We start from the raw sequence: 26389 nt of genomic DNA on the forward strand, positions 1-26389 counted from the left end.
GCCTTGCATCCCTGGGTGCAGATGGGCTGAGGCCTATGGCGTCAGTCCCAAGTGAGGACGGGGCAGGAGTTTTACAGTTCTCTGTAAACAGGAAGTGTCCCAGTCTGATCTGACTGCTACGTAGTACCCAGACTGCCTCCCTGTAGATCTTCAGGGGGTATGTGTCTTCCCGCCAGCTCTCTTCCTGCTTCTGCTATCTTGCTGATGCACGCTGCTGGAGCAAGTGGCCTTGGGCCTTGGGACTGGGCCTGAGGAGGGAAAAGTTATTCATTCCCTTAAGCTTTCAGGCCCCGGGGAGATTCTTTCAGTGGGATTACAGGAGTGAGCCACTGCGCCCAGCCTGAGAAAGAGCTGTTATCCAGACTATATAAAGAACTCTTGCACACAACCCAATGTAAAAATGGACAGATAATCTGAACAGATACTTAACAAAAGGAGATACATACATAGCCAATAAGCATATAAAAAATGTTCAAAATCATTGGTCACTAGATAAATGCAAATTAAAATCACACACATACCCACTAGAATACCTAAAGTTAGAAAAACTGACAATGCCAAATGCTTGCAGGGGTATGAAGCAACTAGAAATCTCATATGTTGTTGGTGGGAATTTAATATGACACAGCCACTTTAGAAAACAATATAGTAGTAATTTACTCAGCTGGGCACAGTGGCTCATGCCTGTAATTCCAGCATTTTGGGGGGCCAAGGTGGGCAAATCACTTGAAGTCGGGAGTTTGAGACCAGCATGGCTAACATGATGAAATCCTGTCTCTACTAAAAATACAAAAATTAGCTGGGTGTGGTGGCGAGTGCCTGTAATCCCAGCTACTCAGGAGCCTGAGGTAGGACAATCTCTTAAACCCGGGAGGTGGTGGTTACAGTGAACCAAGATCACACCACTGCACTCCAGCCTGGGCAACAAAGCGAGACTCCTTCAGAAAAAAAAAGGAAAAGAAAACAATATAATAGTACTTTACAAAATTAAACAAACATGACCTAGTAATTCCAGTCCTAGGTATTGACACAAGACATATACAAATGTGTCCACACAAAAGTGAGCAAATTACTCCTAATATGCATATATGGATTGCTATTATTCATAATGGCCAAAAATTGAAAGCAAGCCAAATGTCCATCAACTGTGAAATATATTTTTTAAAAATATAATATATCCATACCATGGAATATTACACAGTAATAAAAATTAATGAAATGGGTCAGGTACCATGGGTCACACCTGTAATCCCAGCACTTTAGGAGGCCGAGATGGGTAGATCACTTGAGGCCAGGAGTCCAAGACCAGCCCAGCCAACATGGTGAAACCCCATCTCTACTAAAAATACAAAAATTGGCCGGGCATGGTGATGCATGCCTGCAGTTCCAGCTACTCAGGAGGCTGAGGCAGCAGAATCACTTGAACATGGGAGGCAGAGGTTGCAGTGAGCCAAGATCTCGCCACTCCACTCCAGCCTGGGCAACAGAGCCAGACTCTGTCTCAGGAAAAAAATAAAATAAAATGGGTGAATCTTAAAAAAATTATACCAGTAAAAGAACTCAAACACAAAAATCTACTGTATGACTCATTTAAATTCTAGTGACAGCACATCAGTAGTTGCCTAGGACTATGGTGAAGAAGGTAAAGGACTGCAAAAGAGCACCAGAAAATTTTTGGCTGAGATCTCTATCTTTTATTTATTTATTTTGAGATATAGTCTTGCTCTGTTACCCAGGCTGGAGTACAGCGGCACAATCTGGGCTCACTTCAACCTTGCCTCCCAGGTTCAAGCGATTCTCCTGCCTCGGCCTCCTGAGTAGCTGGGATTACAGGCACGCACCACCATGCATGGCTAATTTTTGTATTTTTAGTAGAGATGGGGTTTTACCATGTTCACCAGGCTGGTCTCGAACTCCAGACCTTAGGTGATCCACCTGCCTTGGCCTCCCAAAATGCTAGGATTAGAGCTGTGAGCCACCGCGGTGGTTGAGAACTATATCTTGATTGTAGTAGTTGTAGCATGTCTATATACAGTTACCAAAATCAGCAACCACACACTTAAAATTCATGAGTTTCACTGCATGCAAATAATATCATAATAAACAAAAGAGGGTTGTTTTTCTTTAAAAGGAGAGTAGAAACAAAGCCAAGTATTTTGCACATTGAATTTCAGCTAAGTAACCCAATTTTGATGATTTAGGATAACCCAAAGAGACTTGGCAAGAGAAGCTGTCCCTCCAGAGAAAATGACAGACTTGTCTTCAAAAGGATCAGAAAATAGTACATTTATCACTCACTGGCATGGCAGTTAAGAATTTAGTCCTCAATGAGTGACTCGGAGAGAGAAAAATGGACTTAAATCAAGAAAAAGAAAATGAAAAACATCTGATTTGCCCCTTAGGTCAAACTGTGACTTGGCAAGAAATTGTGGAGAAAATCCTAGGAAAAAATCCGGAAAACACTACACTTAGTATTCATATCTCCTTAGGCATTTCTTGATTGTGACAGTATCTCAGACTTACCTTGTTTTTGATGACCTTGGCAGTTTTAACGACCTTGAGAATACTGACTATTTTATAGAATGTCCCCTGACTGGGTTTTGCCTGGTATTTTTTCATGGTTAGACTGGGACTGAATTTTTTTTCTTTTGCTTTATTCTTTAACTTTTAAAACTACCACAATATCAGATTTTAATAAATTGAATTGTTACTCAAATAACTTTCTCAATTTGGTTAAAAACTAAAATACGTGAAAGTGTTCCTACTATAGGAGATTTAAGTCAATGCTCCAAAGTGAATTAACAATCACTTCAGAGCTCTAAAACAGAGCTATTATTTTATATACTGCTCTGCATAAAAGCCACATTGATAATAGTAATCCATTGAGCCTCAGATAAGACAAAGTAGTGAATCCTCAGCTAGGCACTCACAATTCCTAAACTTGCAGGTAGATATTTTTAATAAGGTTAACTTTATTATTTTTAAGGAACTAAACTATATATTTTGATATATTCTCTTCCAAATCACTGGTGGATTGAAAACAAAAAACAAAACTAAACAAAAAGTTATTTTCCAAGTGGCTTTAAGAAATAACAGCATCCTTGAGATAGAGGGAAAACATGATTCCCTTATTAACTACCTTGATGCTATAGTTTATTCATTCTTAATATTATTCAGTTCAAATTTAATAAAGAAATATAAAAGTAAACCATTTAGCATGTGACAGGGAGAAAAATGAATTTCCTTATTAAGGACTCTGAATCAGTAACAGGTCATTTTTCTCATGATACAATGATAGAAAAAATTCACAGGAGTTTTCATGTCAGTCAAGCTCTGGATTTCTATACAGACCTTTGTAAAATGTTTTAAAAATGTATGCACTAGGTTATTATTTGCCTTTAATCCTAGAGACAAGGTCAACAAGGAGAAACACCCAACAAAAGGAAGGATGTGTTCAGTGTCCCAAGGGGAAATGCTGCCTGAAATGATCTCGGTAAAGGTGGGCCAGCTCTGGTATCATTAGGAGGAAAAATAAACAGGTAGGCAGGTGGGCAAGCCCAGTACATGTGTACTTTATTAGCTGCAAAAATTACTAGACTATGTTCATGCTAAGATACTGCACCTAATTCAAAAAGAACAACAAAAACAAAACCAGTGAAGAAGCACAGCATCCAAGAACACACAGCATCCACCCATCAGATTGGCCAGCCCCATGGTTCAGCGCTCCAAGCACAGTTTCTGAACATTAAAGACTGGATATCCTGGCTAGGTGCAGTGGCTCATGCCTGTAGTCCTAGCACTTTGGGAGGCCGAAGCAGAAGGATCATTTGAGGCCAGAAGTGGATCACTTCAAGACCAATCAGAGCAATAATGCAAGACCCTGTCTACACAAAATTTATCAAAAAAAATAAGCCAGGCATGGTGGCATGCACCTGTAGTTCAAGCTACGTGGGAGGCTGAGGCAGGAAGACGAATGGCTTGAGCCCAGGAGTTCAAGGTTGGGGTGAGGTATGGTTGCACCGACTCCACACCAGCATGGCTGACAAACTGGGTATCCTGAGTCTAGCAGACTCTTGGCCTACAGGGGAAGCTCCATAAGTTTTTAACAGAAGAATGAGTGAGTAGATGTCTACACAGAAAGAGCCTCCCCACAGCCTCTCTGCAAACGCTTAAGCATTAAGCCCCTGAGACAACCCAACAAAAGTTTTTGTCAGCAAATGCCAAAAGATCAACAATTCCTTCTCTCCCTCTCATTCCCCTCCCCTTTCTCTCTCTTTCCTCTTCTTATAATTATAGTAAGAACACTTAAATGCGATCCACCCTCTTAACAAAAAAAAATTTTTTGAGACAAAGTCTTGCTCTGGAATGCAGCAGCGTGATCCTGACTCACTGCAGCATCCACCTCTTGGGTTCGAGCAATCCTCTCACCTCAACCCCTTGAGTAGCTGGGACTATAGGCACGCATCACCACACCTGGCTACTTTTTGTATTTTTCGTAGAGACAGGGTTTTACCCAGGCTGGTCTCGAACTCCAGGACTCAAGCGATCCACCCACCTCAGCCTCCCAAAGTGCTGAGATTACAGGCAGGATCCACTGTGCCCAGCCTACCCACTTAACTAGCTTTTAAGCGTACAAAACAACAACTTCTTACACTTAGCAGGCACACATTTCTTAGGGCACTGCACCAATCACTGTCCTCAAGTTTCACTTGGAAATTTGTAGAAGCAGGTGTGGGGACTAAGGTCAGAAAGAAAAATGTCACCTTCTATAAGTAGCCTCTCTCTGATTTTTTTGTTTGTATCTCAGCCTGTTTATATCCCCATTTTTTGTTTGTTATCTCAGCCTGTTTATATCCCCATATCAAACAAACAGCAACAAAACAAAAGCAAATGATTATAGTGCTCAAAACGATGCTTCACTTTCATCAGTGTTGCTATGTACATTTCTAAGAAGTGGCAAATAAATCATCTAATCACAGGTCAAATACGAAAGGGACATAGATCTCATCTAGCCCAACCACCCATCTGATGAAGAAAGGGAAAACACAGACTTCAAAACACAGCAGAAATTAAGGGCAGGGTTGAAAAAAAAAAAAAAAAAAGCCCAGTTTCCTCTGAGGGAATCAGTATCAACCTGGAAGAGATGATGTACCTGTTGAGAGCTGATGTTTATAGGTTGCTTTAAAACAATCCATGTGACACTCTCAAGAAGAGGTGGAACTGTAAGAGAACCAGGATATGTCCAGTAGTCCCAGGATGGTGGAAGCAGAGATAATGGGTCAAAATTTGTGAATCGAGTTTGTTTACCCTGGGGGAACATACAGAATTCCCACAAATTACAATGGGATAGCTTTACATAGACTTCAAAAAACATACATCCATGCACATCCATTATAATTCCATCAACAATATAGAATATCTGCATCTAGAATTATCTAATATCTTCCTTTAGTATCTTTAAAAAAGCATCTATCCTCATCTTAAAAATTTTAGATAAAGTAACATATAGATTTATTTAAGAAGCATAAGGTTTGTTTTAATATAAGTGGTCCCTTAAATGTGTTACAATTAAAGTCTTACTCTAATATAATACCAGAGACTAATTGTGCATAAGTATATTTATTCATGTTTATTTTAGGTAATTTAAGACCTTTACATTCAAAAGATAAATGGTAATAGGTTACTTCTGCTTTTTTTCATCAAGTATGTTGCAAACGTCAAAGCAGGCGGCGTATGTCTAAGTCTTTCAAGGGAGCTAAGAGACTGTGGAAGAGAAAAGAAATATGTTAATTATTAACAAATAGTAATTCATTTTACCTTTTCTTTAATGGAATCCAAAATGTCAGTAATCTTTTGCAGTCGGGAATTAGGTTCACCAATCTAAAAACATGAAATTTCAAAGGAAATGGTTACTGTAGCAGATCAAGTCTGAATCACTCAATTTCAGCCACTATTTTAAAATTATTTTTTTAAAAAAACCTTAGCCAGCACAGAACATACAGTGATTGTTCTATAACAAAGCTTCTCTTTTACCTGCAGGCCGTATCATGCCAGAAGGATCTGAACAACAAGATAATATTACAGGGTTCCTGTACTGAACTTTCAGCTTAGTCCCAAAACTAATAGTAACAGCTTAATATTTGTTAAGTTTTATCAGTGTTTAAGATGTAGGTTAACTTGAGAGAAACTTTGCATAAGACAGTCTAACAAATAACCTGTACTACTAAGCTAGATGTAACAGTCAGCCCCTCAATTCAAATGGACAATGGTGGCATCAAAATACTAGATGCAAACATGTCACACTTGCAGCCTGAAATGATTTGAGGTCCCAAATCAAGGGAATATATCATCATAAGCAAACTCATCATAAATTATAGATACACAAATGACCCTCTTTTCATTATTACAGATATTCTGAATCTACCTGAAGGTTTTAAAGCACGCGGATCCTGCCGCAACCACCCCTACTTGGTGTCCAAAGGCAAGGAATTGTTGCCATCCATGAAGCATTCTCTGTTCATGAGTTACAACACATGGAGAGTATGGGGTGTGACAAAGGGGCACGCCTACAAGAATGTGGAGGCAGAGGGAGGTGAGAAGCCCAACCTGTTCCCAGGTATGATGACAATAATTGTCTAACCACACGTGAATATTAGATTAAAGGAAATACAATAAAATTTTTTTAAAAACCAGTGAGCACATTGGGACAATATGTCATTGTGGTGAGATGAGTGTTTCAAGAATCAGGAGCTTGAACTTTATTCTGTCCTCAATAGTATACAATTAGGAAGAGCCCAGAATAAATGTTTTCTTCCAGTATCTCAGTTGTTATTTCTGCTGCTATTCTTGATGTTGATGCTGGTATTGTTATTCACATAAAAATGATCAATGGACAATAAGAAGACTTATAAGACAATGCTCCTAAATGAATATATAATTTTTAAATATTCATTTCAAAAGGAAAATGCTACACCTAAAATGAATTTACTATTAAATAAGATGGTTGAATGTCTACATCGTGACTGAAGCTCTTTATTCAACAAGGCTGATCATTTAAAATGAAAACAGTAGATTCTTACCTGTAAAAACACTCCCAAGACAGCCAGTCCATCTGGTTCATGAGCTGCCTCAACAAAGCTGGGGTATTTGTCTGAATTCCAATGAACAACATGGAGCTGAAAGGGAGATATACAACATAGTAGGAATGTTTTGTTAGACATCCTGAAAAACATAAATGCAAATAAAACATTTACAAATTTTCTGGTGCTGTACACTTATGTATAATGTATTTATCACAAGAATCTTGGACAGAATCCTCTTATTTATTTTTGTCCAAAAGTGAAAGTTCATGCAGTGAAGGATCACAGTCACTTAACTAGCCTGTGGTGCACTATATTAAAGACTCTATAGAATGCCTTGAGCATCCTAGCCGGACATGGTAGTACATGACTGTAGTCCCAGCTACTTAGGAGGCTGAGGCAGGAGAGTCACTTGAACCCAGGAGGTGGAGGTTGCAGTGAGCTGAGATTGTGCCACTGCACTCCAGCCTGAGTGACAGAGCGAGACTTCGTCTCAGAAAATAAATAAATTTTTTAAAAAGCCTTGAACATCCTTCACAGCCCCTCCAGCCCTAACAAACTCCAGCCATTGCTCCCAAGTAACTGGAGACTCCTCCATGTCTTCCACAGATGAGACTGCAATGGAAGAGCCTCAGATCAGATCCCAGCCGGCAGTAAAGTCCATGGAAGAGGCCTGAGCTCACAGGTGGGTGCAGAAGTCAACCTCCTACACGGTAGGTTTTCCAGGACAATCCCGCTACCAAGGACAGTGAGGCTGTTTCTAAAACTGCCCAGTTAAATGTTTACTACCTGTCATTTTAAGACTATTTATGGCTTGAAATAACAAAGTCTCCTTTTCTTCTTAAGTAGCATTCAAACTTTTTTATTAAGAGCATTTTAAATTGGCAAATCATAACTGTATACATTTATGGGGCACAATGTAATGTTTTAATATATGTGTAAATGTGGAATGATTAAATCAAACTAATTAACATATTTGTCATCTCACACATAAAAATGCTTATCATTTTGATACATTTACCACGTTCTATGAATATGTTTAGATACTTTGCTGAGAGCAAGTTTCAATGGGGTAAAAAGAGGTAGAAAACGGGAGGGTAGCTGGTGCTACTAAGGAGGGGGATAAAACAAGGGGGAAGGGAAAGAGGTGGGGGGCCTGGAACTCTGGAAAACAGACTTCACCCACCCCTTACAACTCTACTCATATGCAAGTGGCCTTATGCAACACCAAAAGGTATCCTAAATGTTTTACCATTGCAAGCAATACAGTATCTCGAACACACCCACAAGGGTGAAAGATTTCAGAATAATGATAAAGGAGAAAACACTTTTGGGGAGTCTTCCCCAAAAGGACAAACTGAGATAGAAGCCAAAGGGCAATGCGACATGCCCAAAAGATTTAGCTACGATCATAAATGGTGATCAAGCCATGGTGTCCAAGGACCTGATATGAGGGAATGCTTCAGACAAGATCTCCTTCTAATGAATCCCTTTTGTTTATCAGGGAGGAAATTCTTATGTGAGCCTTCATGCCCAAATCATCTTTCTAGCTGACTGTTACAGAGAGGATTTAGCATATTCAAATACATGTTTATCCCATCCTTTAAATATAACTCTATGTCTTACAGGCAATTTATACGAGATAATTTCTGGATAGATAACAATTATCATAAACAGTCAACTATAAAACAGTGCACCATCCACAAACGATCAAGGAAGACTGTGCAATATCAGGCTAGTAATATAAAAGTGGATTCCTGTAGTGCCATGTTCCAAGTTGGTGTGAGATAGTTGGGGGAGGAAAGAAACCTGAAAACACCAAGTGATGAAACAGAATTCATTTGGCTCACATGAGACAGATGACATTCACTGTCAGGGAAGGGCTGATAAGGATGTTAAAATTGTTTTAAGTGGCTCCGTGCCAATGCACCAGTTCTCTCAGTAAGAGATGAGACCAAAGAGAGAAAGATATAGAATGACTTCGTTAGGATCGCAACCAGAACTGATCAAAAAATGAATGTGTAACTAAAGAGAGATGAATGGATATATATATATATATCCATTCTGCTAGATAAAAGTACAACTATTTAAACTATGATGGGAAACTAGGCCAAGAAAATATTTTTCTTTCTCTCCTACACACCTTAACTGGCAACAATACCTTCACAGAGGAACTGATACCACTTCTATTAGCATTTATATTGTAATTAAAACATTAAAAAAATAGCAAACTCACATTTCCTGACTAACAATAACTAGAGCAGTGATTTGAGCTGAATGACAAGAAATTGTAACCACTACAAAAATGAAAATTAGATTCTTCCCTACTGGCAACTAATTTCTAAATAATAATATTAAAATTTAGCAGCTTCAAATTGCATATTAGTGGTATGCAGAATATACTGCCAAATACTATGTCAAAAATCCATGATGAATGTTGAAATCAGTTTCATTATTAGCTGCATATTTAAAATGCTTGCTATATAGTCTGCCTAAACTTTCATTAGATAAAGTTCCAAACACAGAATGGACGATTAGCCTAGTTTTGTAGATGCCTAACGTTTGGGATTAAACTTTTCTTGATTTAGATCACTTTAATCTCTCTGTAATATTATAAACCATCATATTAGGCCTAAAATTAAAGTTGTATATGTTGCAACTTTAAATGTCTTTTTTCTTTCTTTCACTTCTTCTTTTTACTCACAAGGGAACATAACTTGATGATGATCATGAACTTCGTACAAAAGTGGCTGGAAAAACTAATCAACTCTTTGGAATCACGGAGCCGAGCACAAAGGGGTTCTTTTGAATGTGAAACCAAATGCAAGGACTCCCAAATGCCCCCATCTCCAGCCTTGACCTTTTCTTAAACTGGAAGTTTTTATCCAATAGCCTACTTGAACATGAGCCTAGAATGCCTAACAGACATCTCAAACTTAACCTGTCTAAAACAGAGAGTGAATTCCTCTCTGCAACCTTCTCCTTCCCAGACTTGCACATTTCAGTAAATGGCACCACCAGCCTCTGATATGCTTACACCGAAACCTTAAGAGTGTTTCTAAACTCCTCTTTTTCCTTCCTTCAATCATGACATCCTTTTCATCAGCAAACCCTATTGACTTTATCTCCCAAACATCATAGATTTGTCCAGCTCTCTTCGTCTCCACCACCCCCAGAGTCCAAATTACTGTCACTGCTCACTTGAATGACTTCCATAACCTTCTAGTTTTTCTCCCTACATCAACATTTGCCTGACAACAGCCTCCTCTCCACCCAGCAGCTAGTTATATTTTGTAAAATATAAAGCAGAACATGTCATTCCCCGATCAAAACCTTCCATTGTCTTCCTCCCACTGCGTTACAGATAAACTTCAGACTGCTTACAATCCCCAACAGCACCCGATGTGGCATGGTCCCTGCCTGCCTCTCTGGGACAGAGCACATAACTTTTCCTTTCTCATTAACTCCAATCCTAATAGGCCAATGACTTTCTCCTCTTGAACATGCCAGCCTCACTCCCTGCCTTAGAGCACTTGTGCTTGCTGCTCCACTTCCTGGAATGCTCTCTCTAGATTTTTCTCATAGTGCTTTCTTCTTATCATTCAGTCTCAATTCATGTATCACCTCAAAGAAGCTTTTCCTAAGCCCTCAGCCCCTCTACCAAATCACATGGTATTGTTCCCATCAAAGAACTTACCATGCACCATTTATTTATTTGTTTATTGTCTACCTCTCCCACCCCACCAACCCTGAGGTTTGACCCAGACTTTCTCTATCTGCATTTCCTATCTCAACCCAGAAACATGGATCCTGCCCTCCCTCACTCTCAAACCCACCAAATGACAAATGCCACTAAAGCTGCCACTGCCAGCCAGCCAGCCTCCACCTGCACTCTCATTTATTGCCTGGAACTTTCCCCAAAAGTTTCCTCCAAAGCTCCCCTTAGCCACTCCTGCTTCCATCCAATCTATTCTCAAACACTAGTTGAATTATTTTTGAAATGCAAATATCACCACTTTCCAATGCAAAGCCTTTCAGTGGCTTCCCATTGCACTTAGAATCACCTTCATAAATCTTACCAGGACTTACCTCAGTAAGATCAGGCCCTTCCCAGCCTCTCCAACTTTGCCTCTGACAACTCTCCCCTTCATTCTCCATGCTCTAACTACACTGTTAAAGGCCATACTGTTTTTCAAATGTGTGATCCTCCTTCCCAACCCACGTCCTCACACATGATTTTATGCAAAACCACTGCTGTCTCCCCACTTGACCTGGTTCCCTCCCCTTCATCCAAACCAGGTTTTAAGTTAAACCAGGTTTAACTTAAAACGGATGCCTATCCCACAGGACAGCATTTTCTGACCTCAAATATGTGTGAGGCTGCACTCCTTTCAGGGTAAGCATCAGTAAGCTGTGTAAAGATTAGGAGCATGGTTGATTCTCAATGAATTCTTACTGAGTGAAAGAATGAATGAATATATAAGCCAATGAAATAAGAAGCAATCATCCCTCCTTGGCCTCCTGAAGTGCTGTGATTACAGGCACGAGTCACTGCACCCAACCTTGGAATTGTACACTGTTCCTTAACATGCATTCAAGGCTATTTCTTATTTCATTGACAGAGTCTGGCCATCTTGCCTAGGCTGGTCTGAAACTCCTGGGCTGGGATTACAGGCATGAGCCACTGCACCCACCCTTGGAATTGTATACTGTTCTTTAATATGCATTCAAGGAGTTTCAGACCAGCCTAGGCAAGATGGCCAGACTCTGTCTCTACAAAAAATAAAAAATAATTACCCAGATGTGGTGGTGCCCACCTGTGGTCCCAGTTGCTCTGGAGGCTAAGGTGGGAGGATCCCTTGAACCCAGGAGGTCAAAGCTACAGTGAGCCATGTTTGTACTGCGGCACTCTAGCCTGGGCAACAGATCGACAGCCTATCTCAAAGAAAAAGAAAGAGAAAAGAAAATCTATTCCAAGCTTTATCCACAAAGCTTTATCTTTCAATGCTGGCGCTGGTCATAGTTTCTTTGTTAGATTCTCTCATATAAAAAAAAATATATATATATATATAATATATATATATATATATACTGTCCGGGCATGGTGGCTCATGCCTGTAATCTGAGCACTTTGGGAGTCCGAGGCAGACAGATCACCTGAGGTTGGGAGTTCGAGACCAGCCTGACCAACATGGAGAAACCCTGTCTCTACTAAAAATACAAAATTAGCCAGGCATGTTGGCGCATGCCTGTAATCCCTGCTACTCGGGAGGCTGAGGCAGGAGAAGCACTTGAACCAAGGAGGCGGAGGTTGCAGTGAGCTGAGATCACACCATCGCACTGTAGCCTGTGCAACAAGAGCAAAACTCGTGTCTTAAAAAAAAAAAAAATACTGTTTGTTTAAAGCATGTATAAAAATATATGTCTTGAAATATACTTAAAAATTCCAAGGTACTTCCGATTTGTGTAATATTTACCTGGAGGACTCATACTTAGGTGTCTTAACATGAATTGAGTCTCCAAGGTCTCCATGTGAAACAAAAGAAGGGAAAATAATTATCTGGAATGTTGTAAGTTGTACCTAAGTTTTTTAATAAGTGAAATTTGCATTACAAATTTTTTCCATTCATAAATACATAAGTGAACCAAAGGTTTTGGTCCTTTCCTTCACTGGTTTGCTTTAAAATAAATAAAAAAAAAAAGATAATGATTTATTGCATAACAACAACAACAAAAAGTCTTTATCTACAAAAATGGCCCTTGATCTACAGGTAAGGATTCTGAGCCTCTGATATATGTCAGGAGGACCCTTTTCAGGAAACTACTTGCCAGCTGGCAGAAAACCTAAGCCTCTCTGAGGATGTAGTACTTTCAAGTTTATTAAAGTACAAGGTGTAACCACACACAGCATTTTGACCAATTTTCCTGAGTTGCTAAGGAAAATGAGAGACCAGTGATCCAAAGCAACCAGTAATTAGTCCCGAGGGCACTTTTGACATTTAGAACATGTTATATTCAAAACATAAAACTTTATACAAATTCAGCAGTCCCACTTTCAACCTTCTTGACATAGTTTGTCCACCATCATAAAAAACTTTGTCACATAATTGTACATATAATTAACAGTTTTATTATCTTGACTCATTTCAAAAGAGTATGGGACTGTAGTATTAGAGTGGGTGTGGGGGAGTGGGCGCTGGATTTGCAGATCATTTGGTAATGTCCTCATTATTTGGATGAAGAAACTGAAGTCAAGACAATTAAAGTGATTGTCCTAAACTCAAAAAATGGCTCTTACAACTAGAACTCCTACTTTTTTCTAAGATAAATTTGTTAACTAATTAAAAATAATATATATTCAAAAAAAAAAACTTTGTATGTACATTTTATTTCTCTACCCTGAGGACAGAGAAGGTTCCATACCCTAAAGCTACTTGGCTTCAAACACAAGTGATTTAGTGGCAAAGCAAATGTTTTGGATGATAACCTTAAAGGGCAGAGGTACATGTCAATGGAAGAGTGAAACTGGAAAAAAGTTCTGATTGTCGGATTTCTCTGAACAGCAGGGCTTTACGGGGCATCTAAACTCTACAGCTCAGTAACCATGAGAACATGAAGAAAAATTGCACTTGCCTGATAACTTAGCTCTGTCTTGCCTAGGCAACTCAGAAACCAAATTATTTTCACGTGAATAGTATTGATTGAGTCATATAATTCACTTTCATCTCATGGTAAATTAGGTGTTAGTAATATTTAATCATATTAAACTTGAAGCTTATTATGCTTTGTTCTTTAACCAGAGGATTAAAAGAAGTAGAGCATTGTTTTAATCCAGATCCTCCACAGAGTATTATTAGTGAATACAATTATAAGGAAAAAGGAGTAGAAACAACTCAATGAATGCTTTGTTGTGTTATGATTTACCAATAAGCTGAATAACAGAGATTTTTATTTTATACCTGTAAATATAGAGTTTAGAAGAGTTTGTCTTTTTTTTTTTCCTCAGTGAAACTTTGCCATTTACCTATTTAAATATTACCTATTTAATGTGGTCTTTACATATTAGTGGATATTTGTATCTGGATGAAATATGACCACATTTGGACATAAGACAAATGTTTCTTTCTCTCTCTTCTCACTGGCCTTTCAGTAGATAGAAGCAATTTGTAATTTGCTATCAGACAGATCTAGATTTAAACCTGTCTCAATGCTTCCTAGCTGGATAAATTACTTAATCTCTCCAGCAACCAGTTTACTCATTTCTAAAATGGGAACATATAACCCTAAGCTCTCAGGGTTGGTTTAAGGCTTAGGAGGGCAACATTTGAAACTCTCATATTCATAAACTCTCATATTGAATGATTAAAGCAATTTCAGACACTAAGATACCTAATTGGCTCAGGATCTATTTGGAATCAATAAAGTTGTCTCTGTACCCCTTAAATCCCACCATGTAGGAAAACTGTGAATCACAGATATGTCTGATGGCTTACCTCTGCAGCATAGCTCACTCCATCTACTATGTGCTCGGAGCCATGATCATCAGCAGACCCCCAGTGAAGATGAAACTGCCGTAACCTGTAGCTTCCAGTGAGAGGACCACCACGCAGAACTAAACAACAACATGTTTTACATTGTTAGCAAGAAAAAAATATTTAAATAAGCTGCTCAAACCACAACATCTCCCTGAATTACTCCATACATTCATGTCCTCCAAGGAATTTTTTACAAATGTGTCATTTGCTTTGCTGACAAGAATACCACTTTTAAATATGTGTAGATTGAAAATAGAACATTTTTAAAAGCTTAAAGCATCCACAATACAGATTTTTATGGAACACCTGGGAAATCATAACAGACATGCTGGTTAGAAAGGCATAGAAATTAGGACTTCTGAAAGGTAAAGAATGCTTGTGTTTACCTGAGGATACGTCAGCCTGTCTGAATAAGGATGTGACATGCAGAGCGGTCCAGTTTGAGCTTGGTAGAGCAGTGCAGCATTGTGGTTAGGGCACAGCCTTCAGCAATTAGAAGGCCTACACTCATGCTGCCTTTTCCTAATTATGTGATCTTGAACAAACTCTAACTTCTTTTTTTTTTTCTTGAGACAAGGTCTCGCCCTGTTGCCCAAGCTGATGCAATCACGGCTCATTGCAACCTCTAACTTCTGGGCTCAATTCGTCCTCCCACTTTAGCCTCCCGAGTAGCTAGAACTACAGGTGTGCACCACTACACCCAGCTAATTTTTTTTTTGTTTTTGTTTTTTGTTTTTTTTGTAGAGACAGGGTCTCACTATGTTATCCAGGCTGGTCTCAAACTCCTGGCCTCAAGCGATCCTCCCAAAGTGCTATGATTACAGGCATGAGCTACCACACCTGGCCACAAACCCTAACTTCTAAGCTTTATCTTCCAAGTGTAACAACAAGATAGTAATAGGATCTCCTCCTAATGCTGTCATTAAAACAGAAGAAAAATTGAACACAAAGCACTTATTACTACCTGACACACAGTCAACACAATCAACACAGTTTTTTTTACTGTAAAAACAGGCAAAGCAAGCATACCTTTTGTCCTTAAATTCTATATTCTTGGGGAAATGTGAAATATAGGACAAAAATAATTTTTCAAAAATCTGTCATATCTTTGTCACTTTGACAAAGTACATTTGAGTAATTTCCTCAGTAAATATGATCTCTAAAACTATGACAATAAATCATATCTTAAGTATATAGAAAAGCTTCTTAATAGAAAACATAGTCCTAAATTGTCTCATCCTAATTAATCTTTATTGGGCATGTTTAAAGCATATGGGAGAATCAGGAAGCACTGGAAGCTAAATATACCGTAAGCATTATTAAATTTCCATGAACAGTCTTGGCATGGTGGCTCACACCTGTAATCCCAGTAATTTGGGAAGCCAAGGAGGGAGGATCGCTTGAGCCCAGGAGTTCAAGACCAGCCTGGGCAACATAGCAAGACCCCATCTTATTATTTAAATATATATTTATATTTATATACATTTAATATGTATATATTTAATATAAATATATATCTTTGATATTTAATATCTGTATATAGAAATATTATATATATTTTTTTTAGCTGGGTGTGGTGGTTCACACCTGTAATCCCAGCACTTTGGGAGGCTGAGGCAGGTGGATCACTTGAGGTCAGGGGTCTGAGACCAGCCTGGCCAACATGGTGAAACCCTGTCTCTACAAAAAGAAAAAAAAAATACAAAAATTAACCAAAAGTGCTCACTTGAACCCAGAAAGCAGAGGTTGCAGTGTTTTGGGGTTTGGTATTTTTTTTTTTTTTGAGACAAGGTCTCTCTCTGTTGCCCAGGCTGGAGTACAGTGGGGCTCAAACTCGCAGCCTCAATTAATCCTCCCACATCAGCCTCCCTAGCGGCTGGGACTACAGGCGCACACAGCTACGTCCAGCTAGTTGTATTTTTTTTTTTTGCAGTGATGGGGTTTCATCATATTGCCCAGGCTGGTCTCAAACTCCTGGTCTCAAGTGATCCTCCTGCCTCAGCCTCGCAAATTGCTGGGATTACAGGTGTGAGCCACCATACCAGCCTTAAATTTGACTGTTTAAAAATTTTGGTAATTTGCTAACCCTAGCCATTTTCCTAAACTACACTGTAGTCAGCTGTCTTGAATGACAAGCAAGCTGGCAACAGGATCTGTTTGCTCACGCATTTACTCTCTGCCAATTAGGATACAAATTCCTTTAAGGCAGAAACTGTTTTGGTCCCCTGTATCTCCAGTGCCCAGAGAGTACTTGAATCAATTAATATTACCACGATAAAATAAGAGACGTCACCTGTTAAAGCACTCTTCCACAAACTTTAGTTTGTAGGGATGCTACTGAAGTTACCTGGGAATCACTAAAAACTAAGTTCTTAGGACTAGTGAACCTGAGAATAATCACTTTATGGTAAACTTGTTCTCTGAAGTAAAGATACATGAACAGCACATCTGCAATTTGCTTGGAATCTAGAGAAACAAGAGCCAAGAGCACAAATCTGCCAGGATTACACCGAGAGAAAGACAGAGAGGGAGAGAGAGAGAGAGAAACCAAAGGACATAGATGTTCCCACTCAGTACGACCTTGTATTATTTAGGGAGTCAGAAGAACCTTCATTAAATCTGGCTTATTTTACTCAGAGCATATACACACCAAGCTACTCTCTCATTCAACAATTATTAAGAGCTTACGATGGGCTAGCAATTATTCAATACTAAATATTCAATGATAAACAAGTTTCTCCTTATCCTTAAGAAACTTAGTCTAGTGAAGGAAACAAATAATCATAATAGAGCTTTATATAATTGTCACATTGTCCACATTGTCATAGGTTACCAATTCATTTCCTAGCTATCTTGGCTCCTGGGAGGATTATACACCTATGGTATGTCCACCTACTAAATCTTTTTCTGTTTGTTGTTTGTTTTTGTTTTTGTTTTTGTTTTAAGAATATATAGCGTAAGATCTTGGGAATAATTTGTTTGACTTCAGGCAGTTACCTAGAACTAGATAATGGAAGCATGACTGAGAAATTGGCATTTTCTAGAGATAAAAATTAAAGAACAATCACTGAATTCATCAAGTTACTGCTCTTCCTAGCAGGACTTTCTTAATCAGAATACAACTTTCTTTTTGATATCTTTTTAAAATTTCAGCACACGTGTTTTATCCACAAAAAGAACACACACCATTATTGTTAGTAGTAGTAGTTACTCATTGTTATTGAGCGCCTACTATAATCCAAGAACTATTTCATTTATAAAATACAAAAATTAGTACCACATATTTTTTAAAAATAAACGTTCCAGCAATGAATAATGCTTAACTATTTAAGTGGTAAATGGTAAATATTAATTGATTTCTGGTGGTTTGTAATTTTATTGAGAGTTAATCTATGTATGCTAAGGTACCCTAATGCTATGTCATGGTATTTTCCATGTCTTTCCATCATACAAGTGTTTTTTTTTTTTTTTTTTTTTTTTTTTTTGTAACTTAAACACACATGTGTTGAGCACCTACCATGTGCCAGGCACCATGCTAGGTAGGTAAGTAAGACATAGTTGTTGCTCATAGAGAGCTTTAGCTAAATGGAAAGACAGAGAAGCCAACTAGCAGTTACAACATAATGTGGAGAGTTCTGTGTTAGGAAAACTCCAGGATGCCCTGGGAGCCATAGCAAGGGTGGTAGGGCCTCAGGTGAGGTTCCCAAAGCAGCGAGATACTGTTTGAGTCCAGAAAGACCAGAAGCTCAGGTGAGAACAGCCTTGTCTTTCTTCTTCAAACTACTATTTCCCCTGTATATTACAGCCAACTGGAAGTCTTCCTGAAGAATTTCATGAGCCAGGCATGGCACAGTGACTCATGCCTATAATCCCAGCACTTTGGAAGGCCAAGGCAGGTGGATTACTTGAGGCCAGGAGTTCGAGACCAACTTGACCAACATGGCGAAACCCTGTCTCTACTAAAAATGCCAGGAGTTCGAGACCAGCTTGACCAACATGGCGAAGCCCTGTCTCTACTAAAAATACAAAAAATTAGTTGGGCATGGTGACATGCGCCTGTAATCCCAGCTACTCAGGAGGCTGAGGTGGGAGAATCACTTGAACCCAGGAGGCAGAGGTTGTAGTGAGCTGAGATTGCACCACTGCACTCTAGCCTGGGTGACAGAGTGAGACCTTGTCTTAAAAAAAAAAAAAAAAAAAAAATTCATGAGCTAGGCATGGTAGTGTGCGACCGAGTGGGGAGAAGCAGTGGAGCCCAGGAGTTCTGGGCTTCAGTGAGTTATGGCTGGGCAGCTGCATTCCAGCCTGGGAACAAAGCAAGTGAAGAAAAGAAAGAGAGAGAGAGAGAAGCAGAAGGAGGAGGAAGGAGGGAAGGAGGAAGGAAGGGAAAAATTTCACATCCACCTCCTCCCTTTTGCTCCCTTTTGAAAGGATTTTTGGGTAGTACTCTAAAGGTTTAACTACGGAGCATGGATGTGTCCAGCCAAACACTCCCTCCAAGGACTATGAGGAAGATTTCATGCCTGTGGTTTATTGACATGCCTGAGGTGGGATTCAGGGTTAATCCTGGTCAAAAATGGCTTCTTTACAAAATGGAAACTGTTTTATTCAAATTAATGTGGTTTGCTACAGAAAGTATCTTTGTGTTTTTTATAGTTTACCAAAAATCAAAAAAAAAAAAAAAAAACCAGCAAAAACTTGTTTAACTATGGTGATTTCTTCTTTTTAATTGATTTAATCTCCCAAGTCACCATGAAACAATCTCTTTTGGTTTATCTTGAGAAAAAAAGAATAAGAATCATGACCCATATTTACATAGCTACTGTCTCAGAGGACTACAAACTACTTTATGGATATTTTCAATTAATCCTGGTAATTTTATTGTGAACTAGATAGGAAAAGGATCTTCATTTAAAAGAAAGAGCACACACTACTGATGACTAAGTGTCAAATCCGGAAACATAAATTGATTTCACTGATTAACCCGAAGTAGAAGGAAAATGACAGGAAGAGAAAAACAGAAGAGAGAGAGAGAAACCTGGGTTCTCACAAAGCAAAGTAGAGTAGAAAATTTTTACACTATGAATGTCTGCATTTATAAAAAATATACTTAAAGTTTTAGATGAAGTAAAATGTCATCATTTCTCATTCTTCAATGAGGAATGAGTAGCTTTACTTTTTTTTTTTGAGATGGAATCTTGCTCTGTTGCCCAGGCTGGAGTGCAGTGGCATGATCTTGGCTCACTGCAATCTGCACCTCCTGGGTTCCAGCCATTCTCCTACCTCAGCCTCCTGAGTACCTGGGATTACAGGTGTGTGTCACCACTCCTGGCTAATTTTTGTATTTTAATAGAGACAGGGTTTCACCATGTTGGCCAGGCTGGTCTCGAACTCTTGACCTCAGGTGATCTGCCCACCTCGGCCTCCGAAAGTGCTGGGATTACAGATGTGAGCCACCACACGAGGCCTTATTTTTTTATTTATTTATCTTTTTATTTTCTGAGACAGCTTCACTTTTTAAATGTTTGACATATTGTAAACAGTAACAAACTACACTTATGGGTGGTATAAACTTTGTATTTAGAAGACTTGGACACCTTCACAATATATCTATTACATTAACCACAAGAGATGGGGTCTCCCTATGTTGCCCAGCTGCCCTCAAACTCCTGGGCTTAACTAATCATCCTCCTTCCTCAGTAGTGGGGTCTACCAGTGTGTGTCAGCATGCCTGACTTAACCATTTTTATTAACATAGATTCACAAAACCGAGGGGTTGAAAGAAATATAGTTGAACATGTATATAAAAGGCCAGGTCCCTCCTTACTTGGCATTTCCTCCAAAAAGTTGAAAATACCATCTATTTATTTGTCTTTATGCATTTTTTACAATGCTTTGATGAAAATGTACTACTTAGGCCAGTGTGGTGGCTCCCAGCACTTTGAGAGACCGAGGCAGGCGGATCCGTTGAGCCCAGGAGGTCAAGATCAGCCTGGGCAATATGGCAAAACCTTTTCTCTATGAAAAATACAAAAATTAGCTGGGCACGGGAGCACTTGCCTGTGGTCTCAACTACTCAGGAGGCTGAGGCAGGAGGATTGCTTGAGCCCAGGAGGTCAAGGCTGCAGTGAGCCATGATTGCACCACTGCACTCCAGCCTAGGCAGCAGAGTGAGACCTTGTCTCAAAAAAAAAAATAAACAAATAAATAAATAAATAAGAAAAAAAAAAGCCGGGCGCAGTGGCTCACACCTGTAATCCCAGCACTTTGGGAGGCCGAGGCGGGCGAATTACCTGAGGTCAGGAGTTCGAGACCAGCCTGATTAACATGGAGAAACCCCGTCTCTACTAAAAATACAAAATTAGCTGGACATGGTGGCGCATGCCTGTAATCCCAGCTACTTGGGGGGCGAAGGCAGGAGAATTGCTTGAACCCAGAAGGCACAGGTTGCGATGAGCCAAGATTGTGCCATTGCACTCCAGCCTGGGCAACAAGAGTGAAACTCCGTCTCAAAAAAAAAGAAAAAAATCTTACCACTTTTATGAATTTGACAAATATGAAGAAGAAATGTGGTTGGGCTTATAATTTTTACTAACAATAAGGCTTTACATAAATACAAGATATTACTACTAATCTAAATCTAGGCTCAATTAATAAGTAAAAACTTTCTTTCAATTAAGGAGTTTTAAAAATTAACTATATTTTTTCATTAATATAGCAAATACAGCATCATCCTGATCTTAGATTAAAAATAAAAACAATCTGTCAGAGGCCCGAAAAAGTGTTTCCAAATATGATTCTCTCTAATATTTTATCTCATCTTACATTTAAACTTGATACCTTGGGCAGAATCTCTGCTTGGGCAGTAGATAGTCTGAAGAAGGATTAAACATTCATTTCAAGGAAATGTTTTTTCATCACTTACTTAATAAATTAACAAATAATCTATGAGTCCATTATTTATTCATGGTGTGAAAGACACTATCCCAAGAACTAATCATTAAATGAAATGATTACATGTTCTAGAAAAAAGTACTAATAGGGAATATACAGTAAAAAAGTTTCATGCATTTATTTTTTTTAAAAAATTAAGCTTCTACTTTCCCTCCCTTCAACATCCATTGTTAGCAGAATGGTACATAAATTATGATACAAGCATAGCTAATACAATTCAACTTTTAAAATTATTTTATTTTTATTTTTATCTTTGGAGACAGGATCTTGCTCTGTCACCCAGGCTGAGTCCAGTGGTGCTATCATGGCTCATTGCAGGCTTGACCTTCTGAAGTCAAGCAATCCTCCTGCCTCAGCCTCCAGAGTAGCTGGGACTACAGGCACACCCCACCATGCCTGATTAATGTTTTATTTTTTGTAGAGATAAGTTCTCACTATGTTGCCCAAGCTGGTCTTGAACTCCTGGACATAAGCAATCCTCCCACCTCAGCCTCTCAAAGTGCTGGGATTATACATGTGAGCCACCACACCCGGCTGCAGTTTAGCTTTTTAAACAAGATATATTTTAATCTGGAAAGATGTCTATAAAATATTTTTAAACGGGAAAAAATTTCAGAGTTATATAGCATTATTCCAAATGTATTTTTAATAAGAAAATGCAAAACAAGGATGATACACATGTATGTATACATAACTAAGCACCGAAATATTATGGAAGAAATAACATTAGTTACTTCAGGAGAGATTGTGGGAAGAAAGAGACATTAATATTTGTCATATGTTCCCATATTGTTTTATTTACTATGAGTGGATATTACTTTGGCAATTAAAGTAACAGAATAAGATTTTTTTTAAACTAACCTTTTTCTATTAAAGCATGTACTAAATGGCATTATAGGTTTGCAAATAATGCTAAAATAATTATGGCTAAAACTTTGCAGAAACAAATCATGAAATATCTATAAAAACTATTAAACTTCAATATTTTTATAATGGTAAATGCTAAGTGAAGTTATAATAACAAGCTAAGGTCAATTTTAAATTATCATGCAACATATCCTTTTCCAAATACTCTTTATTATTTTAAGTTAAGATTATCTGAAGGTTCAAATATATAACAAGATATCTTAATTCACACGAAGAAAAAATATGCTTCAATTTGACAAATTCCAGGTCTAGCAAAAGCAAAACATGAAAGATTAGAGAGTGTATTCTGGGCGCGGTGGCTCACGCCTGTAATCCCAGCACTTTGGGAGGCCGAGGCAGGCACATCACGAGGTCAGGAGATCAAGACCATCCTGGCCAACGTGGTGAAACCCTGTCTCTACTAAAAATACAAAAAAAGTAGCTGGGTATAGTGGCGTGCGCCTGTAATCCCAGTTACTCGGGAGGCTGAGGCAGGAGAATCGCTTGAACTTAGGAGGCGGAGGTTGCAATAAGCCGAGATCGCGCCACTACACTTCAGCCTGGCGACAGAGCGAGCCTCCGTCTCAAAAAAAGAAAAAAAGAAAAAAAAAAAAAGAGTGTAGTCTAATCATTCAAATCCTTCACCCACCACCACACACACAAAAAAAGAAAAGCCAACCTGATTTGTTCTCTGTGTCATCAAAGTCAATATTGAAGGAATGGCCGCTGTTGCTGATGATTTTAGCTGACCTTGGGTCATACTTGATACTAAGTGGTCGGAGGGAAGAGTCATATTTCACTTCTTTGGTTTTAATCTCAATCGGAGATTGCTGATCACCATCAGCAGTAGGGAAAAATTCCTTCCAGTGAATACGACCTTCAATACATAGGACCAAAAGAAAAGGATTAAATAAGTTCTTTCTTCAACAAACATACATTGAGTATAACGCACTGTGCTTGAAATTGAAGAAAACACAAAGATTAATAAAATGAGATTCTTGTCTTCAGGACCTTGGCATCTAATTGTTTTTTTTACAAGATTAGTTGTTTTTATTATAGATGTGGGAAACTCTTGGTGTGCCTTAAGTCATGTTCAGAATTAAAGTAACGCTTGTAGACAAAAGAGTCTGTAAATTTTATAAAGTACTCTCCAAAGGTAACCTTCTACCAAACTAAAAACAATAATACAATTTATCATTGAAAACAATGACATTCAGTCTCAGCTCCAAGAATGAGCTGTTGCTCCAGAGTTCAAGTTTGCAGACTGGAAGAGTCAAAAAAAGCTGGGAAAGCCATAAAGCAAAGAAAGGGTGTCATTCTTAAAGATGCTGTGCTTACTTCTTTATTCTTCCTTCTATCACTCAGTGCTATCTTCTAGTGTCACTCAGGCCTCCACTCAATTACTTGTGATGTGCAACAGGCATACCAAGGAAACATACAAATTTTTCACCTGGGATAATCCAAATAAAATGGCTGCACTGTGTCAGGAAACGTAATATTGTTGATTATCTGCAGTGGAGTCAGATTGTAATTTATTTCTCTGTTTCTTCATTTCAGAAGGTTCTTCTATGGTTATTTTGCCAATGTTACATTTGAATTTCAACACAAGAGAAAGGTGTCATCCTGGTCCTCTATTCAAAACGTCAAAATCGTATCAATTTCACAAATCAGACATGTTAGGGAAATTGAAACGAGCCAATCAGCTGACAGTTCCCTTTTCAATCCTCTTCACTTCTTTGGAAGACTCTATAAAGTCTTGCCTCTCAAAATCAGCAGCAAAGCTGTAGTTTCATGTAAGTTCCACGTCATTCTACAGATGTGAGTCACTTTATAGGTTATAGGTTCTTATTCTCTCTACTATTCCTGAAATTTATGCAGCTATCACCACCTACACTGGGCTACTGACTAAGGTTTACCCACCTACTTTGCTAACCAATCTTTCACTAAAAATTAAGTACTAATTAAAACATCATAGCATGACAATTAATTAAACATGGTACTAACGCAACCAAAAACATTTTAAAATGATAAAATTTAGAGTGATATTTAAAGAAATGCAATATATCACAATCATCAACAAACATTAAAGCATAAAATTCTAAATGTTTTTTATTTTTTTTGAGACAGGTTCTTGCTCTGTTGCCCAGGCTGGAATGCAGAGGTGTGATCTCAGCTCACTGCAGCCTCAACTTCCCAAACTCAAACAATCCTTCCACCTCAGCCTCCCAAGAAGCTAAGAGTACAGGTGTGCACCACCACACCCAGCTACTTTTATAAAAAAATTTTTTTTGTTGTTGAAAGGCTCACTATAGGCTGGTCTCAAACTCATGGGCTCAAGTGACCTGCATGTCTCAGCTTCCTGAACTGTTGGGATTACAGGCATGAGCCACCATGCCTGGCCCAAACTCTAAATCTAATACTGCTTACTATGCCTCATTTTTGCAAAAGAGAACTCACACATACATACATTCTTTCATATATCCTTCAGGCACAAAAAGTCATAGCATAAATATATAACTACACACTCAGCTTAAAAGATGTCATCTGACAAACTGGACTTCAAAGCCACTTGAGCATCAAAAGTCCTTGCTTAGAATGTATTACAGAAAAAGCCTTGTTTATTCAATACTTTTACCATCTTTCTGAGTACTTTTTCTATATATAACCTAGATCTTTTTTCCCCCTTAATTCAGAAAAAGCCTTCTATTTCACTGCCACCAAGTAAGAGTTAACCTAACAAAAATTCAATTTCAAATACGCAATGCATGTGTCACAACATGCAGGTGACATTCTTCCAATCAATAGAGTTGCTTTCTTCTCCTAATTGCTTTGCTCTCCTATTTCCAGTCATTTATAAACAGAACTATTTTTAAAAGAAGTCAAACCAAAATAAAATAAAAGTAATAATACTTTGTATCACATTCCCAATATTATCTAGTAACTACCATAGTCAGTTCAGTACCCTGCCTCTTAAAGAGGTCCCCTTTTTCAATCTTTCCAAAAAAAATTTCCTCCTCCTCCTCCTCCTCCTTGTCCCCCCCATGACCCTGCAGGCTAGTCTGGAACTCCTGGCCTCAGGCAGTCCTCCCATCTCAGTCTTTTGAGTAGCTAGGATTACAGGTGGAAGCCACCAGAATTCTTTTATTTATTTATTTTTTTTTGAGACGGAGTTTCGCTCTTGTTGCCCAGGCTGGAGCGCAATGGCGTGATCTCGGCTCACTGCAACCTCTGCCTCCCAGGTTCAAGCAATTCTCCTGCCTCAGCCCCCCAAGTAGCTGGGATTACAGGCACGTGCCACCACGCCCAGCTAATTTTGTATTTTTAGTAGAAACGAGATTTCTCCATGTTGGTCAGGCTAGTCTTGGATTTCCAATCTCAGGTGATCCACCCACCTTGGCCTCCCAAAGTGCTGGGATTACAGGCATGAGCCACCGCACCCGGCCAGCATAATTCTTAATTAGAGATATGTGGTGGTTGCTCAACTGATTTAGGAACTTTTAAATACCTACAGTGATATACACTTTTCAGTGATGTCACATTCCCTAAACTAAACATAATAAAGTAGTCAAAGGTTAGGGGAAGAATCCTAAGTTATTTGTGAAGGCAGTACCCTTTCAGGGCTTCAAGTCTTGATGTTTCTTTTTATCAGTGTTGCTATTCCCAGCTTAAGTTTCCTTTTATCTGCTCAGTCACCGGTTTTACCAATGTTTGTGGCTCACGCCTGTAATTCCAGTACTTTGGGAGGCCAAGGCAGGTGGATCACTTGAAGTCTGGAGTTCTAGACCAGCCAGGCCAACATGACGAAACCTTGTCTCTACTAAAAAGTCAAAAATTAGCCAGGCATGGTGGCTCGTGCCTATAATCCCAGCTACTTGGTGGGGCTGAGGCTGGAGAATCGCTTGAACCCAAGAGATG

General features: G+C 38.8%; 1 protein-coding gene across 1 annotated transcript; it reads right to left on the minus strand.

The window, feature by feature from the left end:
* Nucleotides 1–116: 116 nt before the first annotated feature.
* LOC129060977 (carbonic anhydrase 13-like) lies at nucleotides 117–24283 on the minus strand. The gene is made up of 7 exons (XM_054561557.2): nucleotides 24235–24283; nucleotides 23154–23351; nucleotides 14573–14691; nucleotides 7080–7175; nucleotides 5818–5880; nucleotides 5153–5308; nucleotides 117–248 (listed from the first exon to the last, which is right to left on the minus strand). The coding sequence occupies exons 1-7, from the start codon at nucleotides 24281–24283 to the stop codon at nucleotides 117–119; spliced, it is 813 nt and encodes a 270-aa protein (XP_054417532.2).
* Between the last annotated feature and the right edge of the window lie 2106 nt (nucleotides 24284–26389).

Source organism: Pongo abelii, chromosome 7 (genome assembly GCF_028885655.2).
Source record: "Pongo abelii isolate AG06213 chromosome 7, NHGRI_mPonAbe1-v2.0_pri, whole genome shotgun sequence".
Classification (NCBI taxonomy): Eukaryota; Metazoa; Chordata; class Mammalia; order Primates; family Hominidae; genus Pongo; species Pongo abelii.

What these genes read in the sequence shown, in the direction of transcription:
- LOC129060977 (XM_054561557.2), bottom strand. Translation starts at nt 24,283, where the DNA reads ATGACGTGGAACTTACATGAAACTACAGCTTTGCTGCTGATTTTGAGA. An exon ending in TCTTGGGAGTGTTTTTACAG is followed by an intron (nt 5,881 to 7,079) that starts GTAAGAATCTAC and finishes TCATGTTTTTAG; the next exon opens with ATTGGTGAACCTAATTCCCG. An exon ending in TGGATTCCATTAAAGAAAAG is followed by an intron (nt 5,309 to 5,817) that starts GTAAAATGAATT and finishes ATGTTCCCCCAG; the next exon opens with GGTAAACAAACTCGATTCAC.